This window comes from Aotus nancymaae, unplaced genomic scaffold (genome assembly GCF_030222135.1).
Source record: "Aotus nancymaae isolate 86718 unplaced genomic scaffold, 86718_ANA_hifiasm-v0.15.2.pri h1tg000020l, whole genome shotgun sequence".
NCBI lineage: Eukaryota > Metazoa > Chordata > Mammalia > Primates > Aotidae > Aotus > Aotus nancymaae.
In genome coordinates this window covers 8,397,083-8,422,821 of record NW_026988432.1, presented here as the reverse complement: position 1 = coordinate 8,422,821, position 25,739 = coordinate 8,397,083, and the positions used below count along the sequence as shown (strand labels likewise).

General features: G+C 36.3%; 1 protein-coding gene across 1 annotated transcript in view; it reads left to right on the top strand.

Moving 5' to 3' along the window:
* The window catches only part of DOK6 (docking protein 6), a 448,396-nt gene that overhangs the window by 305,690 nt on the left and 116,967 nt on the right, over positions 1-25,739 (top strand). Inside the window, exon 5 of the mRNA XM_064379032.1 lies at positions 2,969-3,158. Coding sequence (XP_064235102.1) covers positions 2,969-3,158 — 190 coding nt within the window. The remainder of the gene's footprint in view (positions 1-2,968; positions 3,159-25,739) is intronic.

Genomic DNA, 25,739 nt, shown 5'->3' with positions numbered 1-25,739 from the left:
AAAAAGCAGCATAATTAGTGATTTAAAATGCCTGCTTGATAGAATTGTTTCACAAAGTTAAACATTTTTTAAAAATCATTTTAATGGAGCCAATTTTAACCACTCCCTTTTGAAATGGTCTTTCTAGCAAAAACCTTAACACATTTTTCAGTAAAACAAAGTGTTCTATGCTGTTAAGAGAATACAGTGATATATTCATTGTCAAGGCAGAAAGCTTTCTTCCTCATTATAATGGAATTCAGTTAAATATGGTTAGGTAACATGATGTGCTGCCTTCATCTTTACGTGCCTAGTTTTCTGCTGGATTAAATTCGTTCACTTTTTAATTGAATCTGAAATTCTTAGACATTAGCCATTAGGAGAGAATAGATTTTGAATATTTGAAAATTAAAAATAATATATCTCAGTAAAATTTCTTTCAAAAGTTGCAAGACATAGCATCCAAAGGAAGATCGGAGACTTCTATACCATAACAAAAAGGGTTGACTTGAGGTGCTGGGTTAAAAAGTATATGAGGACAGGGATAGCAGAAGGCAGGCCAGAGGGCAAGGGCACCACAGGTCAATTTTACCTGCTTGTATTGACTAGCGATGGCCTTGGAAAAATTCCTTTAGGGCAAGTTATCCAATTACTTTTTTTTTTTTTTTTTAACAGACCTTGATGATAAACAGAGACAGAGACCAAGATAGAGACAGAGCCCTATATTATGTGAATCTTACTAAATTCACCTGATTTTTTTCCACTTTATCCAGTGTCCAGTGTAATGCTTGTACTCTCTCCCTGCCTATTTTTCCTTGGCTTTATCTGCTAACATTTGAGCACACAAACATTTCAATGAAAATGTAGTGGTCCTCTGGGTCCACCGTAATAGGTAATGTTTCATGTACCATCCTTTTGAAGGACACTCAATGTCAAGATCCTTTTTTAATATTTTATGTTTTTAACTATCAAACTGTGGGCATGAATATCAAGGGTCAATACAGCCATAAGCAACAATACTGGTTAATGATGTTTACTTCAGTATTTTGGAATAAGTATTATTTATTGGCATTTTGGCAGTGATGTTTTTGGTTGCTAATTCAGACTCTGGAATTGATGGAAAGGAAAGAATGTAAAGAAAAGTTTTACTTTTCGTTTTTATAACAAAATATTTTCTCTATGCACAACAGTTGCCACTGACATACGATTAATTCCAAATGTAAGATCTGAACTTTATCAAAAGGTTCTTGACCAAAGAAAAGAAGATTGATGTTCAGCCTTGTCTATATTCCTGTGTAAACTCTTTGGGTCCAAGTTTCATTTATAGTTTTACATTAGATCATGCCCCTTTGATTTACTACTAATCCCATTGGAGTGGGAATCATGGTGGGAATGTTAGTGATGTGTTTATGCTAAATGTTGATACTTTAGTTGGTTGCACATAAGAATTTTAAGCTATTGGGACTATGTATATAATTGGGCTTTTCATTGCAGATAATTAATGAGGCAATGTTCTTTCTTCAGTTTTCAGCCATAGAATTGATTGCAATTTGTAATTTATTAGGAAATGAATGTGAAATCCATATACATATTAGTTTCATGGGTCAATAATCTTAAAAATTGAATCATTCCATAAGATTTGTCCAAAATATCAAGACACATGAGTATAAATATTGCCTTTATGACTAGTAAACGTTAGACTATCATGTTGATGTTAATTTGGAATCTGAGTATTGGATTTTTGGCATTAGAGAATCCTTACTAAGTAAAACATCTGCCAGAGAAAAGAATCTTTCTATTATACAGTTTCAGCTCAGTACCAGCAAACATGTTGCATTTAAGATTATAGCATGATGATGTATAATAGTAATTCCTAAACATATCAATCATTTTCCATCGGCAGCTGCACTATTTCATCTCTCAAAATAATTAATTCAACAGCACTGACTTTAAAGCACTATTCACAATTAAATTCTAACCCACAGAGGTTTATCTGCCAGTAATTCTTAAACTTTTTGTTATCATGAATTTTTTTGTAATTTTTCAATTCTTGCATCTTGTAATTCATCATGGCATAGATGTACTTCAGTCATACAGTTAACAAATATTTACTGGACACTTAATATAAGGATATGATGCTAGGAACTAGGGATACTTTATAGCATATGTTGTAAGGCATACCAAGTTTTTTTACTTCCTGGAAATTACAAACTAATCTTATTTTTCCAAAATAAAATCTGTTTAATGCATTTAAGTGGGAATCAAAGGCAGCATAACTTTGCAATAGCCTTTAAGATACACAGAGAGTTACAAAGTAAGGTTTGGAATCATTGTCTAACAATCATATTTTCAACCATAGGATACCCAGGAATGAAGAAAGTATTTTTATTTTGCTTACCAAAGCAATGTGTTGAGTTCTGCGGAAGGCTGTAATGAATATCTGCAATTATCAGATGCTAAATTTGACCATGACTACAATTTGTTTTGAGATACAAACCAAATTATTTTTTGCAGTGCTTAGTGAGTCAGTCTGAGTGTGCATTAAATACTTCACGTCAACAAAGGTAAAATCAAGTAAGATCTTGCCTAAGTAGAATAAATAAGATATTCTTTGCTGGAATTGTATCTGTGATACCTGCTTAGATAGTGTGAAGGAGCAGACCATAAGCACAATCTGGGCAGAGATTCCACTTAACTTTGCCCTTATTTTTCCATTGTCCAATCTAACTACTTAATCCTCACCATAGACAACATATGCATTGAAAAGTTGTTAGGTGAGTGAGTGAATGAATTAATGATTCAGAACACATTAACGAACTCCTTTTCTCATACAAATAGGGAAAGATGCAGTGTTCTGCAATGTTTATCCATATCACCAAGGGACGTGGAAATGTTTCCTGCAGTATGTAAATATACAGATTAATATAGTACAGCCATAGATAGTCGCACCTCTTTTTACTTATTTTCTCCATTTTTCATTTCTTCACAGAGCGATTCAACGTGTATCTTATGCCTACGCCAAATCTGGATATTTATGGTGAATGCACAATGCAGATCACTCATGAAAATATCTATCTCTGGGATATCCACAATGCCAAGGTCAAACTGGTGATGTGGCCTCTCAGCTCACTAAGGAGATATGGTCGGGACTCAACATGGTTCACATTTGAGTCAGGAAGGTAAGATTTAATGCAGCAACCAAGTGCTGGAGGTGTGTAACAGAGTCCTGAAAGAAAGCTCTATCCATCATTGCCCTCCATGAGGACTATTTTCATTCAGGGTGAAACTTACCAAATACATAATTTCTTCAGATCCTGTAATGCAGTTCTGTAATTTTTTGGCAGGTTAATTACCCCATTCAAAATAATCTTGGTCTCTTACACTACCATCAAACTCAAACTGGTTTTGCAACTATTTTAATAATGTAATATCTTTTGCAAGATTATTACAGTACTGTATTTTTTGTGTGCCTGTGTGGAGCAGGATCTCCATAAAATAAAATGCAGCATGTCCTCACCCACCTTGTTTTTGTGAGTTGTTTAAATAAGTAAACAATATTTCTTAAAGTTTTAAATAAAACTATTTAAATATTGCTTGTAGACAAATATGCTGCTTTCTTGGATACAGCATATATTTGGAATCCATAAGTATCTGAAATGAACCCTTGCTTCACAATCATTCATAGACACAGATTTAGATGTAAACTACAACCAACCAAATCATTGTCTTTATGCAATGACCCCTTTGTGATATTGTCACACATCCAAGGTAAGACTCAGGTTTTGGGATTCTATATAAGGAGATGTTTAATGCTTCCGTCTTCACCCAGGGGACATGATTTATCACATTCTTGAAATGAATTCGTGGTCTTATAAAGGTAATAATAGTGAGGTTTCACTACATTTGATATATTTTTAAGTTTATAACTTTCTTCTTATAAAACCACTAAACATTTACTCAAGGTCAGATTCTAATAATATCAATCTATGGTAGGTCATATGTCTCTTAAAATTTTAAGGAGAAAAAAAAAAAAAACCTGAGCTGGAATTATTTTATCAGTCTGGAGCCCTTTGCACTAAGGTCATAGTAAAGTCTCTACTACACTAATTTCTCTGAAAAGTATTAGGTCCTGTGTTTGCTTAGTATTTATGAGCTTGTTCAGCCATTTCTGTCTGCCTAGATGTATTGAGAGTGTAATAGTGTAATCACATTCTGATAGCCATTGGGAAATACAAATTCTTATAAGAAAATGAGTATTTTTAAGATATGATTACTATTTTTAAAATCTTGACTATGAAAAGGAGTTGACATTTTTTAGAGATTCACTGACCTAAAATCTATGATGCACTTTTTAAAAACTAGCTTTAAAAGTTATGTATTTGTCCATTTTCACACTGCTGTTACAGATATACCCAAGACTGGGCAATTTACAAAAGAAAGAGATTTAATGGATTTACAGTGCCACGTAGCTTAGGAAGCCTCTCAATCATGGGGGAAGGGGAAGGGAACGTCTCATATGGCGGCAGACAAGAGAAGAGAATGAGAGCCAAGCGAAAGCAAAACCATCAGATCCTGTGAAACTTATTAACTACCATCAGAACAGTATGGGGGAAACTGCCCCCATGATTCAATTATCTCCCACCGGGTCACTCCTACAACACAAGGGAAATGAGATTTAGGTGGGGACACAGCCAAACTATATCAGTTTTATATATATAAATGAATTGGATGTTGTTGTTGGGGTTTTGTTGATGTTTTATTTTTGTTTTTGTTTTTGTTTTTGCATCACTTACCAGCACTACCTCCAGGATCCCCTCCCCTGGATCTTTCTGGATATGCCTTTCTTCCTCTTTCTATGGAAAACAATTTAACTCTTTTGTCTGTTCCATCATTTCAATAGACTTCCACTCAAAATTTTAAACAAGTCATTTTCTTTCATAAAGAACAATTATTCAGAATTTTCACTCCATTTATACCTGCCCACATTAGTTTTTTAGAGATCTTTCTACTTGATAGAGGAATTTGGTATCTGTTTTTCCCTCTGTTGTTTGTCTCTGAGTTTAAAGATTTGTCCTTTGGATACAGTTCATGTTTTTTTCCTTCTCTGAATTTTGGGTATTGTTTGCTCATAGGTGACTGAGAAATTGTCCATAATTTTATGCATCTATTTTGTAAATTCCAGATGATCTCATACTTATTAAAAAGAGCCAGTGGTGGGAGGTCTTGTCCATACTTGATCTAGAGAAGTAAAAGTAGAACGTTGCATTCCCTGGGTCTGGATTGATGGGTGTACTGGATTGATGAGATTGGTGACAATTTAGAGGGCAGATTGGCAGGTGAGGCATGGCCAGTCATCCTAGCAAACCTAAGCCAAAGGCCAACACTTTTTTTTTCTTTTTTTGAGATGGGGTTTTACCATGTTGGCCAGAATGATCTCTATCTCATGACCTCATGATCCACCCTCCTTGGCTTCCCAAAGTGCTGGGATTACAGGCATGAGCCACCACGCTCAACCAAGGCCAACACTTTCTAGATTTTATTTTATTAGCTCATTGCCCAAAGCATATCATTTGGTATAAATTTTAGCCATTGATTTATACTACTATATGTACTAGAAAATACAGTTGGATATGTCAGAATACTTGTTTTCACTGGCAGACTTTTTGAAATGCATTGTTAAAGTCTACTGTAAACCTAAAATGTAGACATGAACAGTAGGAATGGATCGACATCATCTATTCTGGAGGAGTCTCTTTTAGTCACCCTCATAATTATAATTATATGCTTAAGTCTTAAGGAGCACTCACCCAGTGTGGAGTAGAAGAAAAACAAGGACCGGGAAACTCTCTGTGGTTCTCTTCCTCAGCACAGCATGGTACCCGGGAGATGTATTCACAGTCTCAAATCAGCTCAAAGCAATTGCTCTTTTACCATAGGGATCATAACTTTGCATTTTAAAAGTAAAAAACAACCAATTTGCTGTGCAAGCAGATTTTCAAGAAAAATCACGAAAAATATCAGACCTTCAGAGGAAGTGTTAAGATTCATGATTATGTAAAACTTTATCCGGTGAAATACAAAACTCCTTTATTTAACTGCTGACTTGACATTTTCACTTCATATTACCTCATAAATATTGTAAGCAAAAATCAAGATGAGTTCAACTGCCTGCATGACCAAAATTCAAGTGAGCCCCTGATCCTTGGTATGAATTATTATTCAAAACGTAAGCACTCATATTCAGCACGATGCTTACTAGTACAAAATTGGTGCTAAAAATATGTGTCTCACTAACTTTGATAACATTGTTTCCATTTGGAAACCTAGGAAAAATCTGGTTACCGATTTTTAACGATTAGAAATTTAAAATACTTAAATATTGCAATATAGTTATTATAAAAAGATGGTTAATAGACACAAATGTTAAATGTCATACAATTAAGAATTCTATGATGTCAGAGGTAGGCTTAATTTATTCCTAGACCTGTGCTGGTCAGAGATACAAAGAGAAATAATCTTTTCTCTAATGCATAACCAAGTGGTTAAGAGGAAAGATAAAGCAGAGAGTTCTTAAATATGATACAAAAGCATAAAAATATAATTAATTACATAATACATACTATGTTATATAAGGTATAAGGTCTAAATTAGTAAAGGAATTTCTAAAACATTCTCACATATGGACTCCAACTTTTCTGTATCAACACAGAGTTTTCAATGCCCTTGGGGATTTCTTTTTTTTTTAAATATATATATCATTTGATTTGCCATTAAGATTGTTAGTGGTACACATTTCTTCATAAAAGAGTGTACTGCTGTGATGCTAAGATTTTCTTCTGAACCACTGATATCTGTCCTTAAAGTTTGTTATGCTTGTTGGTGCAATCTACCAAAAGGTAAACACAGTAGGTTTTTACACAAGAACTCGTGTTTCTCTTTCAAATGGTCCTGAAATATTTCTTGACTGAAACATCGAAGAGTTGCAATTAACTAAAATATAGTCAAACATGAGACATGAAGTACCAGCATTGCACAGAGCTTCAATTGAAGCGAGGAAATCCTGAGCCTGTGCACACAGGCAACAGCAGCCACATCACTGCCTCCACCTGGCAGCCGTATTTGGAGGCTGCTATTCCATAGATGATGTCGTAACAAAATATACCCCAATTTCAGAAACACTAAAATGTAAAAACATGTGCTTTTCTTGAATGAATGAATTAACCAAGTGGATGGCTCCCTTGTTCAAATAAAGCCAGCTGGGGATGGTGTCCTGGGATACAGAAACCTAGGAATGAACCCTTCACAAATCACGGGAGGAGATCAAACCAGAACTTTACATCTCTCTTGACTTTATATTCTTGATTCCAGAAATCATTCTTTATTTGATGACATGAAGTTTAGGAACTTTCCGAATGAGAATAAAAGAAGCCTAAAAGGTGACCAAAACTGTCATTGTGATTCCTGCAGACCAATTAGTAAAAAGCAATTCACATTAGAGTATGTGTGGGCTCAATAAAATGTATTGAACTTTAAAGTTGATTGAGCAAAAACTAAAATCAGAGTCTTGATTTCTCGATAAAAACAGTTTCCTAAATCATTTAATTAATGCTCTCTCCTAGGGGAAAAAAAAAATCAGAACTGGTATTATCATAGCAAGAGATTTACCAAATTAGACACATGGAAAGAAGAGGCATTACGTTCCTAAAACACTTTGTTTTAGCATTACTTCTTTGGGATTAAAGCAAGGGTTTATATAGACCTATGAACTTTTTTAAACATTGAATACATCCCTGATACAATTTTTTTTCATGGAGGACTTTGCTACTCTATACCTTGTAACTAAAACTCAATTAGATATGATGTAAATCTTTTTGTGGCACCAGAAACTCCATTTATTCTCTGGGCTACTATATTTCATTTATTGAACACCATGGTAAGAACTAGAGAAATAAAGACGGGTAACACATAGTCCCTGCCCTTAATGAGCACATAGGGTACTTGCCGAGATAGATCAACTAATGATTTCAATATAAGAATTATAATAAAATATATCCCAGGAGGGTTATGTATTAGGAACATAGGTTACGTTGTTAAGTTGACAGTAATAATGTCAACTCCAAATCTCAATAGCTCAGTATAACTAAGGTTTATTTCTCACTCAAGTTATGTCTGATGCAGGCTTAGACAGATCACCAGGGCACCTGGATTTAGAAACCTAGGCTGCTGCAATCTTGTGATTCAGACATCTTCATGCTAACACACCTTATTGCCATGCATAGCAGGGGAAGAAGCTGGGAACATTCTCCAACAACCATGCTATGGACTCAGTTGTTTCTCCCCACAATTCATATGTTGAAGCCCTAACCCCCAGACTTACATCTTTATGACAAAAGGCAGAGATGATAGGTCCTTCATAGGTTTAATTAAAGTTAAATGAGGTAATAAGGCTGGGGTCCTAATCTGATAGGATTGGTGGCTTTATAAGCAGGAGAAAGAAAACTCTTAGCCCCTCTTTTCTGACATGAAGAGGAAAGACCATGTGGGCACACATCAAGAAAGTGGCCATTTCCAAGCCAGGAAGAGAGCCCTCACCAGAACCCAACCATGCTGGCACCCTGATCTCAGACTCCAGCCTCCAAAGTGAGAAAATTAATTTCCTTTAATTCATCCATTCTGTGCCATGTTTTTCTTATGGCAGCCTAAGCTGAGTAATACAAAACATTTAGATGCTTCAGTACAGTGGCAATGCATGTTATTTCTGTTAATAGCCCACCATCCAGAATGTGGCCTCCCACCCCCGCCCCACACACACACCCCATCTGCAAGGGGGCAAGTGGAGAAACAGGAATATGTGGAATATTTGGTAAGCATTATTGTCTCTGCCAGAGTCATATCTTGTGATGAGCAAAGATCCCTTTTCTCTCTTCTTCCTACACACTTAATTGTTCCTGAAGGGAAACAACTGAGAAGCAATCCAGCCAGCCACTGATTTTAACTCAAAGTCCAGTGTCTGCAGGCAATTTGTAGCAGTGTGTACATGAGGTCCAAATATGACTTCTTACAGTTCCAAAAGAATGGTCCAAAAAGATCGTTTTTTTCCTCTACCCACCCTGGCCCAAGGAACAGTGCTTTAAGAGGGGTGGGAAGCCTACGGCCGCAAACACTCCCATTCAAAGGAATGTTTGGGAGCAAGCAGGCCACAGCCACTGGTCCTGGTAATTCTGAAATGCTGCTTGCCAGATATCCTCAGGGTCTTTATTCAGAGTCAACAAGGATTTGCAGCTGGGCCCTCATTCTGCTCTTTTCCACTTGGTTCTGTCCTCTGCCTGCCGGGAGGATTTTCCTTTATCATTATCCTCCTTGTCCGTATTCGAATTGGACATTGGGAAAATGTTCTCTCAAGTGATGCAAGTTTCTCAGCCCACATTTTACCCAGAGAAGTAGTAGTAGAGATCTGAAGGCTACTGAATCGTAAAAAGTTACAAACATTTTTTTATTTAGCGCCTTTTCTCCCCCTGTAAAACTTTGTCGAGTATCACTGGATTTCTTGTATATTTAGTTCCAGTTAATCACATGTTCCAAGGGTAGTACTCACTGTTTGGGGAAGTGTTTTTTCGAGGTTTTGTGTTTTTTTTCCTCCAACCTGCTCCTCAAATTTGCTTTGTTTCTTCCCCCAAAACTCATTTCTTTTGATTTATAAGGGGCCTTGACTTTGTCAGGTTTTTGTAGAAGCAGCACTGACTTAGTTCTTTGCCTTGGGTCATTTTAGTCTACTTAACAGATTATAATAGGCATCCTACCCTTGAGTTGCTTTTTACCTTGACACACCTTAAATGAAGGGTTTTAGCAATAGGTGTAGAGATTACACTTAATCTCTTCTTTTCCTTGAGGCTGCTTTAACTTACTTTTGTCACTTAAAGACATTGTCTCTGGTGTCTCAGAGTTCTCTTTTCCAATTTTACAAGGTTTTGAATTTTTCAAATGCCTTTCATCTTTGCTTGCAAATTCTCAATTTCTTTCTAAGAGAGCCTCTTTCTTTTTAGTACCTTATCAGTCAAAGAACACTGTTAACATTTTATCTGAACTCTTCCCCTCGATGTTGTTGGAGGAATAAAATTAAAAACAAAATCTTCTCCCAATGCAGAAATCTTCTCCATAAAGGTGATTTTAAAAACACACACACACACACACACTCTTATTATTTCTGCTAAGAAATTGCAGACAGAAGGAGAATCCCACACCCTTTGATATGGCCCAGCAGGTACAACTCAATACATACAGGTTCTCAAGATAACAATGACTGGTCTCAAGCAAGAGCACTTGACAGCACCCTTTGTCGTACATGCCTCATCCTTGTAATTAGGGTAACCACTGGTGTTGGCTAATTGGCTTTATGTAGAAGAAAAGCAAATTTCTTATATCTTTATGACAAGAGACAATTTTGCGAGTTGGAGAGAGGTAGCACCTGAAGTTAGGTACCCTTGCTCTCACAGAAACTAGGAGATGGGGGCGCTTCTCCCTTCAGGTTTACAAGTCAAAGACACAGTTCAAGAGTCCTTAAGAAAGGCATTTTAGGGTCTTAAAGCTGATAAAAGGCCTATCTGGTTTTCAAAAGAATTATTTACATTTCAAAGAGAGGAGAAAGTACTTGCAACCAAAAGTTTTCTAAAGTAAATGCCCCAAGAAACAGGAAGGATAATTGCCCGTTTTCAATAGGGAGAGTAAAGCCTCTTAAAAGTTTCACATTTGTCCATACAATCCAAAAACTCTTAAGACGTGAAATCCGCCTACCAAGTTATCACAAGTTCTACTAAGAGGCAAGAGTTTCACCGAATATCTCACTGCTAAATATTATTTTCCCAGCTTCCTTACCACTTCCCTTTATCCCTGGCCCAGCCACTATTTCAGTGCGCCATATTTTAGGACTGTTTATTTATTTATCACTGCACCACTATGAAGATCATGAACAAAGTCTCAGTGGCTTATGCAACTGGAATTGATTCCTCACTCATGCTAGTCCCCTCTGATTCTGGGCAACTATCCTAGGCAATCAGGACAACACTTACATCAAAAAATAGATGCTTTGGCTTCAGCAGGCAGCCCTTCTGTTCATAGCTTTGTCGGGAACTAGTTAAAAGGTTTCCAGACTATGCTGGGTGGAGGGAATGATGGGGAGCATGAGACATTTGGAGAACAGTCCTGTTTAGGCAAACGGGCACCAAATTGAATTTTATGGACTCAGGAAAGACTTCCTGAAGAAGACAATTTGCACAGCAAATCATGAAAAATGAGTTGGACTTCAAGGTAAAGTGTGAGGTTGGCATGAGGATAGAGAGGTCAGGGTATTCTCCACCAATGCACAGCACAGACAGAGCATGGATGGTGGTTCTTAGCAGATTTTAGCTGCTGGAGGTTAAAGAAGACAGTGGTTGGAGAGTTTGTTAGAAAGTCAGATAAAGCTCAAAACCTAGAGTGTTTTCTCTGTCATGTCAAAAAATGAATTGGACTTTATCTTAAGCAGCAAGGAGTTGTTTTTTAATGCAGGCAAGTAAACACAGATTTAAATTTTAGATATTTCTATCTGGTGACTTTGTAGAGGATATTTTAATAATGAATCTTTTAAGTAGGTTAATAATTTATGTACCTAGGGCAATATTGTCTGAGCAATCATGATTTGAAATGACATGGTAGAATGAATTAGACCAGACTCCGCTTCTGCGTGGGCCAGCACTTTCCCTGTGCCCCAGTTACAGTCTATTAACCTTTCTGAGACTTGGTTTCCTCATCTGTGAGAACCTGATAAAAATATACTCTGCTATGTCCACCTTCAGTGCTGATATGAGGATCAAATAAAGTAATGTGCTTTGAGGCTGGGTGCGGTGCCTCATGCCTGTAATCCCAGCACTTTGGGAGTCCAAGGCAGGCAGATCACGAGGTCAGGAGTTCGAGACCAGCCTGGCCAATATGGTGAAATCCTTGTCTCTACTAAAAAAAAAAAAAAAACAAAAAATAGCCAGGCATGGCGGCGGGCACCTGTAATCCCAGCTCCTCCAGAGGCTGAGGCAGGAGAATCGTTTGAACCAGGGAGGCAGAGGTTGCAGTGAGCCTAGATTGCGCCATTGCACTTCAGCCTGAATGACAGGGCAAGACTCTGTCTCAGAACAAAAAATTGCTTTCACACAAGGGCTTTGAAAGCTATCAGATGTAACACCGGTATAAGAGATGATTAAATTTGGCAAACACCTACTTTTACATGCACAGCACTGGACAGGGTTACATAGGGAATCAAAAAGGAGTCTTTCCTTTGAAGAAATCAACATTCTTTGATGAAAAATGCTCAAATGCCAGAGCATGATTTTTGTAGCTTGAGCTGCAGGAGAGTGATTACAAACAATGAATTGAGTATGAACACACCAGTTCTCTCTCTGTGGGAGCGGTCACCTGTGGAGGTCATGCCAATATCACTGCTTTGTCCTTGTTTAGAAGATTTCAGGAAATCTTTAAGGGGACCTTTCACAGCAAGTTAATGTGCCCCTCAAGAACATCCATCGTATGACTCTGGCTTCACTTATTTTAATGGTGGTGATAACCACGTGCATTAGCCTCAGAACTTGTGAGGGTCAAAATCTGCTAATGAGCACTAAGGAATAGCGTCCTGAAATTATTTTAAAATTGAATAGCCAAAATCTTGTCAAAATTCCTTATAAATGAAAATGTTTTTCATTCTTAGTCTAATAAACTTATCCTTGACACAAATGTTAATTTTTTTTTCCTTTATTGCAATAGTTTTTTAAAAAAATAAATTGATACATGTGAATTCAAGTCATCTAGTTTTGTTGGAAAATGTTAAAATTCTCATAACAGAAGTCTAGGAGGAGGGCCAAAATCATAGTTGCTCTTGTATTTACAAGATTTTTTCCTTGGTGTTGAATAAATTCTAGCAAAGATAAAATTATCTTTGTTACAGACACATATCATATTATATGTACTTGGTCATGGTAGTAATTAACTCACAATGTCTTATAATTTACTAAAACTAAAGAATTTAAAACTATCTGGGTTATTTAGCATTAGCAAGAGTAAAAATAACAATTTCCTTGTTGTAAAGGAAATTCAAATTGTGATAAAATCTGCTCTTTCAAAACTATTTTTTTGCTCGTATGTTTTCTTCTAGTATCTTCACTTGCTTAGATTTTCACCATCTTATTATAACTTCCTGGCCACTTGAGTTTTTAAAAAACTTATAAACTTACTGGCTAGGCCCCGCTGCTTAAGTCTATATTCCCAGCACTTTGAGAGGCTGAGGCTGCCAGATCCCTTGAGCTCTAGGAGTTCAAGACCAGCCTTGGCAACATAGTGAGACTCCATCTCTACTAAAAATACAAAAATTTCACTGGGCATGGTGCCATGTGCCTATAGTCCCAGCTACTTGGGAGGCTGAAGTGAGAATCACTTCACCCCAGGAGTTTGAAACTGCATTGAGCCACGTACATGCCACTGCACTCTAGCCTAGGCAACAGAGACCCTGTCTCAGAAAAAAATAATATATATATACTTACTATATTTAATAAGTTTATTACTGTAAATGAAGCAGAAGAGTTTTAACAGATCTTTAAAGAGGAAAAACTAATTTCTTCAACACTGAATATATTCCAAACATTTTTCTAATTCTTACATACCTTATAGCACTAAAGTCCTACAAAATAGGTAATCTGGTGCTTATTATCCCAAAAGGGAATATAACTCAAGAATCAAAATCAATTTGCACATACATAGTAAAACCAGTCGAAAACTCACAAAGCCGCAAAAACACATGTTCTTCTCACACTATAGCTTTGCTAATACGTCTCAGGTTTTGTGTTTCAAGGTCAAATAATTTGTGTGGTGGAGGTTCCAGCAGCAATTACTAATAGATAATGAGAAAACATTTTCTCTTTTGACCCGAGGAGATAACAGATTACAAAAAACAAAGTTAATGCTAATGTAGAACAAAATTTGTGTTAAATGTAGAACTTCCAGACATTAGATTTTTTTCATAAATATTTCTAAGTAGATCATGGATTCATAATTGTCTTAAAAGAGAATGCAGTCTATCATAGGATATTCTGCCATGAGAACAAAAACCGATTAAACTGTAAATGAAATTGGGTATTTTTTGTTCCCTTTATTTTACCATAAAGACGTGACTTAGATGAAATAGGTCGCTTGGCTTATTCAAAACTAGCTCTACTCTCACCTAACCCAAGCAAGGCTGTATCTTAATAGAAGATACAGACACTAGGGGTTATGGGAGCCTAAGGCTCAACATTTGCTGCTGATCTTAGATCTGCCCTCTACTTTGGTTTGTCTGGTGTTACTCTTCAGGCTAGGTCTACAGTTCCAGAGACATACTAGAGTTAATCAACCCTTCAAATAGAGGTGAGAAAAAGCTTTCAAATTTATTTTCCATATATGGCACACCTGGAATGTGCGGCTTTATAAGACAACTTCAATTAATATCATTAGAGGAGCAAAGAAAAATGCACAGAGTCCATGATATGCTTTCCCCGATTCCTGTTTCCATGTAAATATTTTCACTTACAAGTATAATTAGTAGGCGCACCTATGGAATTCATTACCTTTGGAAATACAATCCTGGTGATAGTGGAATCTTTTAATGATGAACAAGGTAACAGATACTCAAATAAAATCATCCTTAATAAACCTGTGATTAAAAACCACTGCAATTCTCACAGTTGTTAATTTAAAAATTATGATACTTGTAGAACTTTTACTAAATTTTATTTTTCATGTTAATTAAAAACGAACCAATTAGCTGGTATATTCCCTGAATCATTTCTTTGGAAAATCAGCATCTACTTAGATTACAATTAGTATGTATGCAAAATAATGCTACTCTAGTCTTTAATGTGAAAATATATTTGCTCCTGAAATTCTGAACAATCCATTTTCCTTTGACATTTGTTTGCCCAAATACTCCTCAGGGCATCACATGTTTATTTGTTCATCTATTGCCTGATGTGTTTCAATGATTTAATTACATAATACATAAAAAAAAAGCCAAAGAATTTTATCCTACATTGTAGGGCTGATAAGTCAATTAAGAAAATAAACAATACCACTTTATATCAGAAGAAAAAAACTTTCCTGACTTTTAATCCCTTGTGAATTCTGTAGGTGAAAATTCATGGCAGGCCCATATTCATTTTCTGTTGATTTTAGGTACTTGTCTTTTTCCTTATAGTCACCCTGAAAAACTCAAAATAACCAGACAATTGACTAATTATTCTCTATGCTGGCATAAAAAAATGAGCCTTTTCTGAATTACATTTATATAGAAAATCAATTCTGTGAAGGAACACTTTTATTAAAGAGGCAATGGACATTATTGTGTTTATTTTGAAAGGTGCAATTTACAACTCATAAAATAGGAAAATACTAATTTTCAGGTGAAAGAACAGCTAGACAGATAGCATATAAATGGTCTGTATGTATACAATCCACCAAGCTGTCTGAGCATGACAGTTACTTTCTATAATTGTACATTGGGGCTGGGCCAGGTGGCTCAGGCCTGTAATCTCAGCACTTTGGGAGGCTGAGGCAGGCAGATCACTTGAGACCAGGAGTTTGAGACTAGCCCCGCCAACATGGTGAAACCCCCCATCTCTACTAAAAGCACGTAAGTTAGCCAGGAGTGAGAGCAAGCACTTGTAGTCCCAGCTACTGGAGAGGCTGAGGCAGGACAATCTCTTGAACCCAGGAGGCAAAGGTTGCAGTGAGCCAAGATCATGTCACTGCATTCCAGCCTGGGCAACAGAGTGAGGCTCTGTCTCAACAAAAATGGAAGCTCACTTCTCCAAAAATCTCCAATAAACGAAGTGCTAAATATAAAATTGTATCTTTCCTGATTTGATTACATAGGTGGGAAAGATGCTTGAAAATATTGCTTTCAACATATACCAGATTCACCTTGAAATTACAGCTACAATTTAGAAACTTAGAGATCTTGTCCATGCCAGATCATCTAAAGGGTATCAGTTACTCTCTCACAAATGATCACTGAGTTCCTCTTATTTGAGAGATATTCAGGACACACAGATCACAGTCTATCCCTAGCCAGTTGAATGAGAAAGCCATTCTTTATTGCTTTAAAATCATGATTAACCTGGTTGTGGGGAAAGCACAAAGAAATTAAAAGTAGAACTTGTGACAATTATTCAATGAGACCTGAAATTCTTGAAGATTTTTGCTGAATTAGGGAAGAAAAGATTTAGAAGTATGCAGGTAGCTAAAAAGTCAGATATGTTTATTTCTGTTATCACTATACCAAAATAGCATTGGAGAACTAAGACCACGGGAGGTAGCATGGGTTATAGAATAAGCTTCCTGCATACCAGATCTTTTATTTATCTTATGTATATTCCAGAGGTTCCTAACAGCTGAATGCAACTCTCTTAACACAAATATCATACTTACCTATGACACCAATGAGCTATGGCTTCAGGACCTATCTATTAAAGGTGACCTTGCACCCTATTCACATGTGATTATGTAATTTTGTCATGTTGTACGTGTAAATTATTTTTCTGTTTTTTAAAGTAAAATGACCTCTAAAACTGTGTGAGCTTTGAGCCTCACAAAACTTGGATCTGTACCTTCTCATTCTTATATCTGTTTGTCTTACCCAAAGGGGTGCTGGATTTCTATATCATACCTTTTTTACACCTCCTCCTTTCAAGTGGAACCAGTGAAACTCCCAAGATGGAAGGTCTGCATTGGTGCTATGGTGTATCACCATGAAACATGATGCCACTGAATCACATAAGAATTAAGCTCCCAGTTTTGGCTCTAACCTCATCAGTACTCCCAGCAAAGTGGCGAAAACAAATTATAGATCCAAGGATGTATCCCACTATGGAGGAGGAAGGTACACACCTAATCTATGACCATTTCTGTCTCGAGTACCACTAAAGGGACCTCCAGCGGGACAGGAGGTAATACAGCTTCATCTCCTTGTAAATGTGCTGGGGAGTAAACTCCTGGTAAATAGACTACTGATCTTTGCTGGAAAGAGACTCCCTATATACAGACTGCTCTTAGCAGGATGCTTCTAGTTTAGAATTATCTATGGTGGACAGACCTACAGCTTCTGGGTTTAGGAGGCAGAGTTTTCTGGAGAATGACAAACTAAACAGCTAGGATATAACAGAGAGATTTCCTAACTCACACAGTCCTTGCTGGGAGCACTAGTGCAGACCTCATGTAATCTGAGCCAGACAGTGCACACCCCAAGGCAGAAGCAGGGCCCTGGGAGCTGCCTGGACAGCCAGACCTCTCCTGCTTTGTCCCAGACCTCCTGATTGTTTCTATCAGTGTTTCTATATTTAGATTGTTTCTAAATATCAGTAACTTGATATTTAGTAAAATCTCTTGATAATTTCACCCTGTTTATTGGCTCATGTACCAATATGCTCAAAAAATGGTTTATGTGGATTAAAATAAATTTAGAACAGAAATTATGCTCTGTTAATATTCTTCTGTGAATGAGTAAACCATAAAAATATTTTTAGCAGTATATCTAGCTAAGAAAAAAACCAATAAAGTAAATGTTGCAAAGAGATTTTTTTTTTAATACCAATCTACCACAGTAGTTGAATAAAAAGAACTCGGAAATCTTGCAGGGCAATTCACCTTGATCATTAAATATTTAGCAATATTTTAATATAAGTATTTCATCTATGCAGTGACATTCTCCAAATTGTGATGAGTGTATTTATATAAAAATTTAGGTAAGTTGGATTATGCTTTCATTGACTCACAGAATTATTCCAAGAATATGCAAATCAAGAAAGATTTGGTATGAATAATATGTGTATGCAGAAATCAAATCATACCATAGAAACTTACTTTGTATATTTATTTTATGTGGTTTTTTTGGTAATAAATATGAGAAACTCATTACCTAGGAAACAGCTCTAGAATGAAAAATCCTTTATATCTGACTAAATGTGGTCCTATCATATTATACATTTCTCACATTAAGGCCATGTAAGGAAGTGCTTTGAATGAAAATATGAAATCTGCAAGCCAAATCAGTCTAGATCTACAAGAAACTTCACTTCAAGCGAAAAACTGGAGATTAATTTTGTCCAGATCATGCAGTTGTTTTTAGAATTAAGTGAGATGATGCACGTATCTAGAAATGATGTCATGCCTGGCAAAACATAAGCACACCATGAATGAAAGCCACCTTTATTATTAATTGGACCCATTGATGTCTTTTTTAAAACTTTAAGACACTAACTGAACTTAAAGGGCACCAGGAGTTTTATATTTTAAAAGATAAAGTAGAACTCAGGTCCCAGGGCAGTATGCACACAGGCTAAACTAAGTAGCATATAGTCTGATAACTTTTCAGAGTTAGAGGCATCAGCTCCCGGGATCTCACGTACCCTGTTGCATGGCAGAACTGTCAGTCGAGTGCCTGATGAGGATTGGGAAGCACAACTTTAGACATTTGACGTTGCGGATGAATGAATTCTTTCAACTTTACAGTCTTTGAAAAATAAAGGACTCTCTAAAGTTCTGTGAGATGGACTCATGTCCATTACGTGGTAAAGAGACTGTATTTGAAACAAGTCAAATCAGGATCTGAATTGGTCTTGTTGGCACCGAAAGTCCCCCTTGACTTTCTATTTGCTTTCCTATTACTGCTCCGAACCCATTCTACTGGTGCACTTAGTGATTTTTGAGGCTAATGAAGGAAGTGATTGGGATATGGGCTATGGTTTGGTTGGTTTGCATTTGAGCTGCTATGGGAGCATTCATTGTATCACTACTCTATTAAGATAATTGGCAAAACTGTTCATTCAGTAGAGAGCTAGAAAACAAAACCACTTGTTATTCTGCTGGAATTAACCAATTTTTTTGTAAACAAAGTCTAATCAAAAGAAAAAGGAATGCTTTAGTAACATCGTTTCAGCAGCTGCATCCCAGGTCTATCCAAACTGAGTCATTGATATTTTCTCCAATCATGCTAAGCAGGCTAAGATACTGAGATACATCTCCTATGGAGGTCAGAGTGCAACATCAAACCCTCCCAGATAAAGCGGGGCCATGGTGAGACAGTATTCTTTTCTACCTACTGGATTATTGAGGGAATTTGTAATTTGGGGCTCATCTAATTGATGTTATTCTGTAGAGCCATACTTTGAGAAGTCAATAGGAAACATTTAGTTGAGAATTTCACCATGCAATGAGACCTATGAGGCAATTTAATATGCAACTATTTTAAGCATAAGTGGCAAACTATAAATATGTTGTAATGATGTTTTAATATGGGTATTTCTATTTCCTCTTCACTTTGGAAATGATGAAAACTGTAACCTGAAATAGCTAGGGTTTTGTCTTGTGTTTTTATTTGTACAGGTTCTCTTAATGCTATACCGTGTACACACTTGTTATTTTCCTGTGCTAATTTGCCTCAAAATGTCCCTACTTTGTTTCAAAACCCTTATTGTTAAAGAAAATTCTCAGACTGTGTTTGTAGTTGTTCATAACAGATTCTCTGCAGAATTGACCAAAAAAAAAAAAAAGTCTTCTAATGGTTACTTATAACCAGGAACTGGCTTTAAAAAAAAAAAAAAAAAAATTGTTCTTGTACCCTGAAGTGGCGTTTCAAATTCTGCTCCTTTTCCTAAAAGTAATTTCTTAATTATTTCTAATTTCCAAATGGGTACCCAGTGAGTAAAGCCATCTACTCCACCCTAGCACCTGAGTAACACTGACTTGATTTTCATCCCTATAGTCTTGCTTTGTACCAGAATGTCATTTAAATGCATGTCTGGCTACTTTTACTGAGTGTAATGCTTTTTAGATTCTTCCATGGTAGTTCACATATCGGAGTTTATTTTTTTTACTGTAGGCTGAATATACTGTAATTCCTTTACCCACTCGCCAGTTGAGAATTTTAAACATATTTTAGTTGATTGCTTTATATAAACCCGTGAATTCTGGTCTAAAGAGTAATTCTATCACACCCTTCCTGCACTACAGGTAGAGAGATTGACTTGTTTTATTCCATAAACTCCTAAAACCCAATGTGCATGGGTAATTGTTTCAACAGATTTTATTTTCATTCATAATGAGGTCCATAGATAAGGACATTATTTTCTTTGAAAATATAGTTTGTGACTCTGTTCCCAAGAGGAGGGAGCATGCCACGTGTTTGGGGGCAACACAGAAGTACTGGGGTTGGTCACAGGCAGAGAGAGAGGGAAACTGGCTAAAAGCCTTCATTGTGTAACTGGCAAGCCAAAGCAAGCAGGGTTAGGATTCCTTAGTTTGGAAATTTCAGCAGGCTCTGGGGCATAGAAGCTGTGCCTCCTTATCTGATGCTCGGCCCTAGGGTGCTTAGGGCAGGGAGATAGTGGCTCAGAGTTAAAGAGTCTGATGAAGAAGGTGTCTGTGGGTGTGGGCTCTGTATTGGTTGGTTTGCATTTGAAAAGGCCACCTTCTGGTAAGTTATTTACTATCTCTAGGACTAGGCTAATTGTGGTAGGGGCAGTCCTTCCAGTGGCATCAAGGCCTTAGATGTCAAAGAATCAGAATATAGAAAATTAAAAAAAAATAAATAATGTGTTTTCTAAGTATGTACCTTTAGGAAGTATAATTCTTAAATGGGATTAATGGGGTTAATGCCATTTTAATATAAATTAGAAAGTTGCCATGTTTGACTGTCTGCGGCAGGATTCCATATCCAACAGCTGATGAGGACAGTGACAGAGGAATCTGTGGGGTCCACATTGAGTCTTGGAGACGTTAAGGGGTGTATTTGCCTGTTCTTGCATTTGAAATTCCCTGAGAATACAAAGTAATTTTGAGTGGGTGGAAGGGAAAAGTTGGGAAGACCCATTCGTGAGAGAGAGACCTATTCTCCTTACTTTTTCTGTTGCCTATTAAACTTTGATCCTAAGCCTCCAGCCCCCAAAAGATACAGAGAGTTAGGGTGAGAACACACAGCAGTTGACTGAAAGATGAGGGAAACATACAGTTTCCATACAGCAAGAACCAACATTGAGAAATTTAATTTTTGATTCAGAAAGCAGTAAACTCTTATGTAAGTTGAAAATAGCAATAAGGGACGTTTTGTCATTAAAGGAATTATGAGGCAGGGGTTGGAAATAACAAGTTAATAAAACAGCTAGAGAAATTGTTTCTCTACCATTATGATAAGGCCCCCATTTAGCTTAAAAAAGGAAGGATATTTATGCCATGCTTATCAAGGAGTGAGCAGTCACTTGCTATTATGTTCATAGCTTTACCTCTCACGAATAGAGGAGAACTTGCCTCGTGTTTTATACTACTCATAAATTCTACTACTAAAATAAGCCTAACAGCCTTCGATATAAGCACCTACTTCGTTCCAATCTGTTGGATCTCTATTTGCCCCTTTTTTTATGGAACCAATGACATTATTGAACTGGATAAATGCTGGAAAAGAGATTCAAGATGACCATGCAAATTAATATATGAGTATACTAGGTTCTAACAAAAAGGAAAACTGGAATCTCTGCTCTAAATCTAAATAAAAGCAAGAATTTGGTAGTATAATATAATGTTTAACATATTCTATATCTCAATAATTCTATGACCTTAGAAGAAAAATGGAGCTGAAATTGTTGGAAAAAAATAATTATTACAGACCAATGGGTTCTTGACCATGGCACAGAAATGTTAATACACTGAGACAGAAGTGTTGCAACAGAGAAAGTTTAATTATCGCAAATCAGCTGAATGGAAGGATGGGAGATGTTTTTCAAGTCTGCCTCTCCAAGAGTTCTGAAGCTAGGGTTTTTAAGAAAAGTTTGGAGGGCAGAGGGCTAGGGAATAGGTGCTGCCGATTGGTTGGAGATAAAAATCATAGGAGTGTTGAAACTGTCTTCATGCACTAAGTCAGTTTCTGGGTGGGGTGGGGTGGGAGGGTCACAGGACTGGTTGAGCAAGTTCCTTGGTATAAGTCACAGGTCAAGTGGAATCAGTTCATCTTCCCTAATGCAAAGTCTGAAAAATATTTCAGACTTAGGTTTTACGATAGTGATATTATCTGTTAGAGCAACTGGGGAAGTTACAGATCTTATTACCTCTGACTCCATGACTCCTGAGCAGTAAGCAATTATAGAAAAGCAAACTGAGGAACAATGGCTGGTTATAACTTAACTATGCCTGCATCTTAGCAGATTTCAGGCTACCATAATTCTAACCTTGGGCCTTTCATTAGTTTTACAAAGGCACTTTCATTCCTCAAAGAGGCAGTCAGTTTGGGGAAGGGACTATTATCATCCTTGCTTTAAAATGAAACTATAAATTGCTCCGATAGTTTGGCCTATTCCCAGGCATGAGCAAGGACAGTTATGAGGTTAGAAGCAAGATGGAGTCAGCTATGTTAGATTTTTCTGATTCATAATTTTGCAAAGGCAGTTTCATAATCAATACCTAAAAGTCCCAGGTCCCATGTGCTTGAGGATTTGTTTATATTGGCATTAATTCTCACCAACACAACATGCATTGAAAATGAATCATGCACTTTGAGAAGCCGAGGCAGGCAGATCTCCTGAGGTCACAAGTTCGAGGCCAGCCTAGGCAACATGGTGAAACCTTATCACTACTAAAAATACAAAAATTAACCAGGCATGGTGGCACACACCTGTAGTCCCAGCCACTCGGGAGGCTGAGGCACATGAATTGTTTGAACCCAGGAGGTGGAGGTTGCACTGAGCCAAGATTGTGCCACTGCATTCCAGCCTGGGCAACAGAGGGAGACTCCATCTCAAAAATAGTAAAATACCATGGAACCATGATTTAATTAACACAAGACTTGCGCTGATGATGTTTAGGCCAACTTTCAACTCATTACCTTTACCTCCCAATGTCTGAACTAAAAGGAAAATTTGCTAGGCAATAATATCATAGCAAGTGGTCATGATCAGGGAAATGCATGTTTTCATTTATGTTTGCATTCCCCTTTTGATCCTGTATGCTAATTCCATATTTAAATATGCTTGCTTAAGACAGTGAAGAAATTTTCAAATAACTACTCAGGTGATGAATAGAATAGCTTAATCCAAAACACAGATCATTTAAATTTGATATTGGCACAAAACTTCAACATTGCCTGATTTCCTAAAGGGCTACTCAGATATGAATTCATATAGTTGAAACTGTTCCATCAAATTTTTGCCACAATTTATATGGGTATAATGATGAATCAATCCTTTTATCTAATCAAATAGTCACAAAAGTACAGTTATTTTATTTTGGTTTGACAATATGCTTAGCAGAGTGATTATATAATTTTGTCCCCTTAAAAGACTTATTTTCTGAAATCCAAATAAAACTTGAAACATTTTCTGTAAGACAGTTTAAAAGTGACAATTTTCATCAAATGTAGCTACTTTAAAGGCATGAAATATATGGATTCCTATATAGAAGACTAAATACAACCAGAATGGAGGGAATTTTTTCTTTTGTACTTAAAATGCCCTATATACAGCCCACCCAAAAAGCATATTTGTATGTTCAGTCTTGACTTTCTTGTCATTATTGTTGTGTGTGTTCACTAGCACAAAGATTACATACAAATTCAAAGTCTTGCCTTCTTCAGTTCATAAGAAAAGTAGCTATCCTCACATACCCATGATTATATACAAGTGCTAAATTAAATGTTCCCTTTTGTGTTATTGTCAGGAGCTCCCTGCAGTCAGTGTTATAGAATATATACCTAAAGTCCTTCTCTCAAAGTTCTTTTCTCTTACAGGCATATGTGTTCCTGGCACATAACAGGGTGTCAAGACTATTTGCTTAATTATTTGAAGACATGTGTAGCCTACACCAACTATTTACCTGAAGAGTGAAAATTTTATTCTGGCTTATTCCCTCTTAAAATGGCAAGTGCTTGAGGAAGTACTCAGCAAAGGTTCCAAGGCAACTGGCTGTAGATCTTTAACAAGACGTAAACATCAAATTTTCCATAAAAATATGCTTATGACATAAATTATAAAAATAGGAACAATAATGTTTTGGTTGTCGAAAACAAAAATATAAGTTTAATTTATTTTCTTCAATCACATTGTGCTATTGTTTGCAGTACACATTCAGGTGCATTCCTTAACTGCAATAAGCATTTTCCTCTCTGTCTTGACACTAGTCATCCATCAAAAAATGCTAATTATATTAGTTCTTTCATAAGCTGTCTCCCTTGGAAGGAATTTTTAAAATGCAGATGCATTATTATGAATTTACTTGAAGTATAATATGTCATACATTTATTAATGAGAACAAGAATTATAGAAACCACTAAAGAATTTTTTCTTCCAGTTACAAAAGACAACCTAAAAATATATGTACATAACAGTGCTGTCTTTTTAAATAGAATGAAGCTAAAGAATCATTGAAAGTCTATTCTCTGTAAGACAAACTGTGAATATACCATGTAAAACCTGTTTGATCTGTCTTTAAACAAAAAAGCCTTAATTAATAAATTTTAGACTGTAAACGGTCAGCTCCAGGGTACAAATGGAATTGGAATATTATGATAACTCATGGGAAACTGAAAGCTCCCTCAAAAAAAAAATGTGGTATTATTTCAAACCTCTTTTCAATGGAAATCTTAATTTAGTTCCATATTATAAAATGAAATCATATGTTTGGGTTTGTGTGTCACTTTTGATCACTGTTGAAGAGCTTTGATATTCTTAATACATTCTTCAGGGAGGAAAGTGATGCTAATACTATTCACATTTACACCTTTGAACTTTTAGTTCATATTTATAAGAAAGGGTATTATCCCAGTAAGTTATTATTCTTATCTTCAAATGAGTGCCTTCAAACAGCCTAGCAACTCCTCATTAGTGTGGGGGATATCCTCATTAAGTGTAAGCCTACTGTTTTAGCCTGGACATGTTTTTCCTTTGATCTAGAACTAGGAGGACATTAATGACCAAGTTTTAGAGACAGCTAGTATATCCTCTCCCCAAAATGCCCATCTCTTCGGTTCCTGTCTCAGAGAGGCTTGAGAAGTCAGCTTCCCAGGGCACAGCGCCAGACACACAAGACAAGGAAGGACAGAGAATAGATAGCAGGGTACAGTCAAGGTCAATCAAGGTCACGTAAGTTGTTATTTGTACAGTCCTGAATATAAACCTTTATCTATGGAAACTGAATCCAGTATGTTTTTGTTCATCTCCGAAATTTAAGTTGTAAATTCTTAGATTGTTTTCATTGTCATGTGTTTGCATTAACAGCAAAATACTTCATATCTCTAAAGTTAAATTCAATCACATGTTAATTTAAAATATTAATAATCAGCACCAAAATTGAAAATGACGGCCCAGGATCCTGAAGAAATAGATAACATTGCTTTATCTACTACTAAGACTGGTTTAAAATGAAACTTGCAATAATTCAAAAATGCTAAAGAAATTAGAAATATTCACTAAAAGAAATTGTTTGCTTACTTTTTGTGCTAAGGAAAATTAATGTTTTAAAAAGAACCCCAGAGAAAAATACATAAAGTCAGCCAAAACCAAAATCAGAAACTAAGCCTTTTTTATTTATTCCAATCCTAATCAGCTATAAATATTTTTATACTGCATTTCTATTAATATGCTGAAAGCCGACAATAGGTATAGGAATGGGTTATTTTGCCTACAATTCTAACTACATCATCTGCATGCTCTGCTGCACTAAATATAATGAAACTT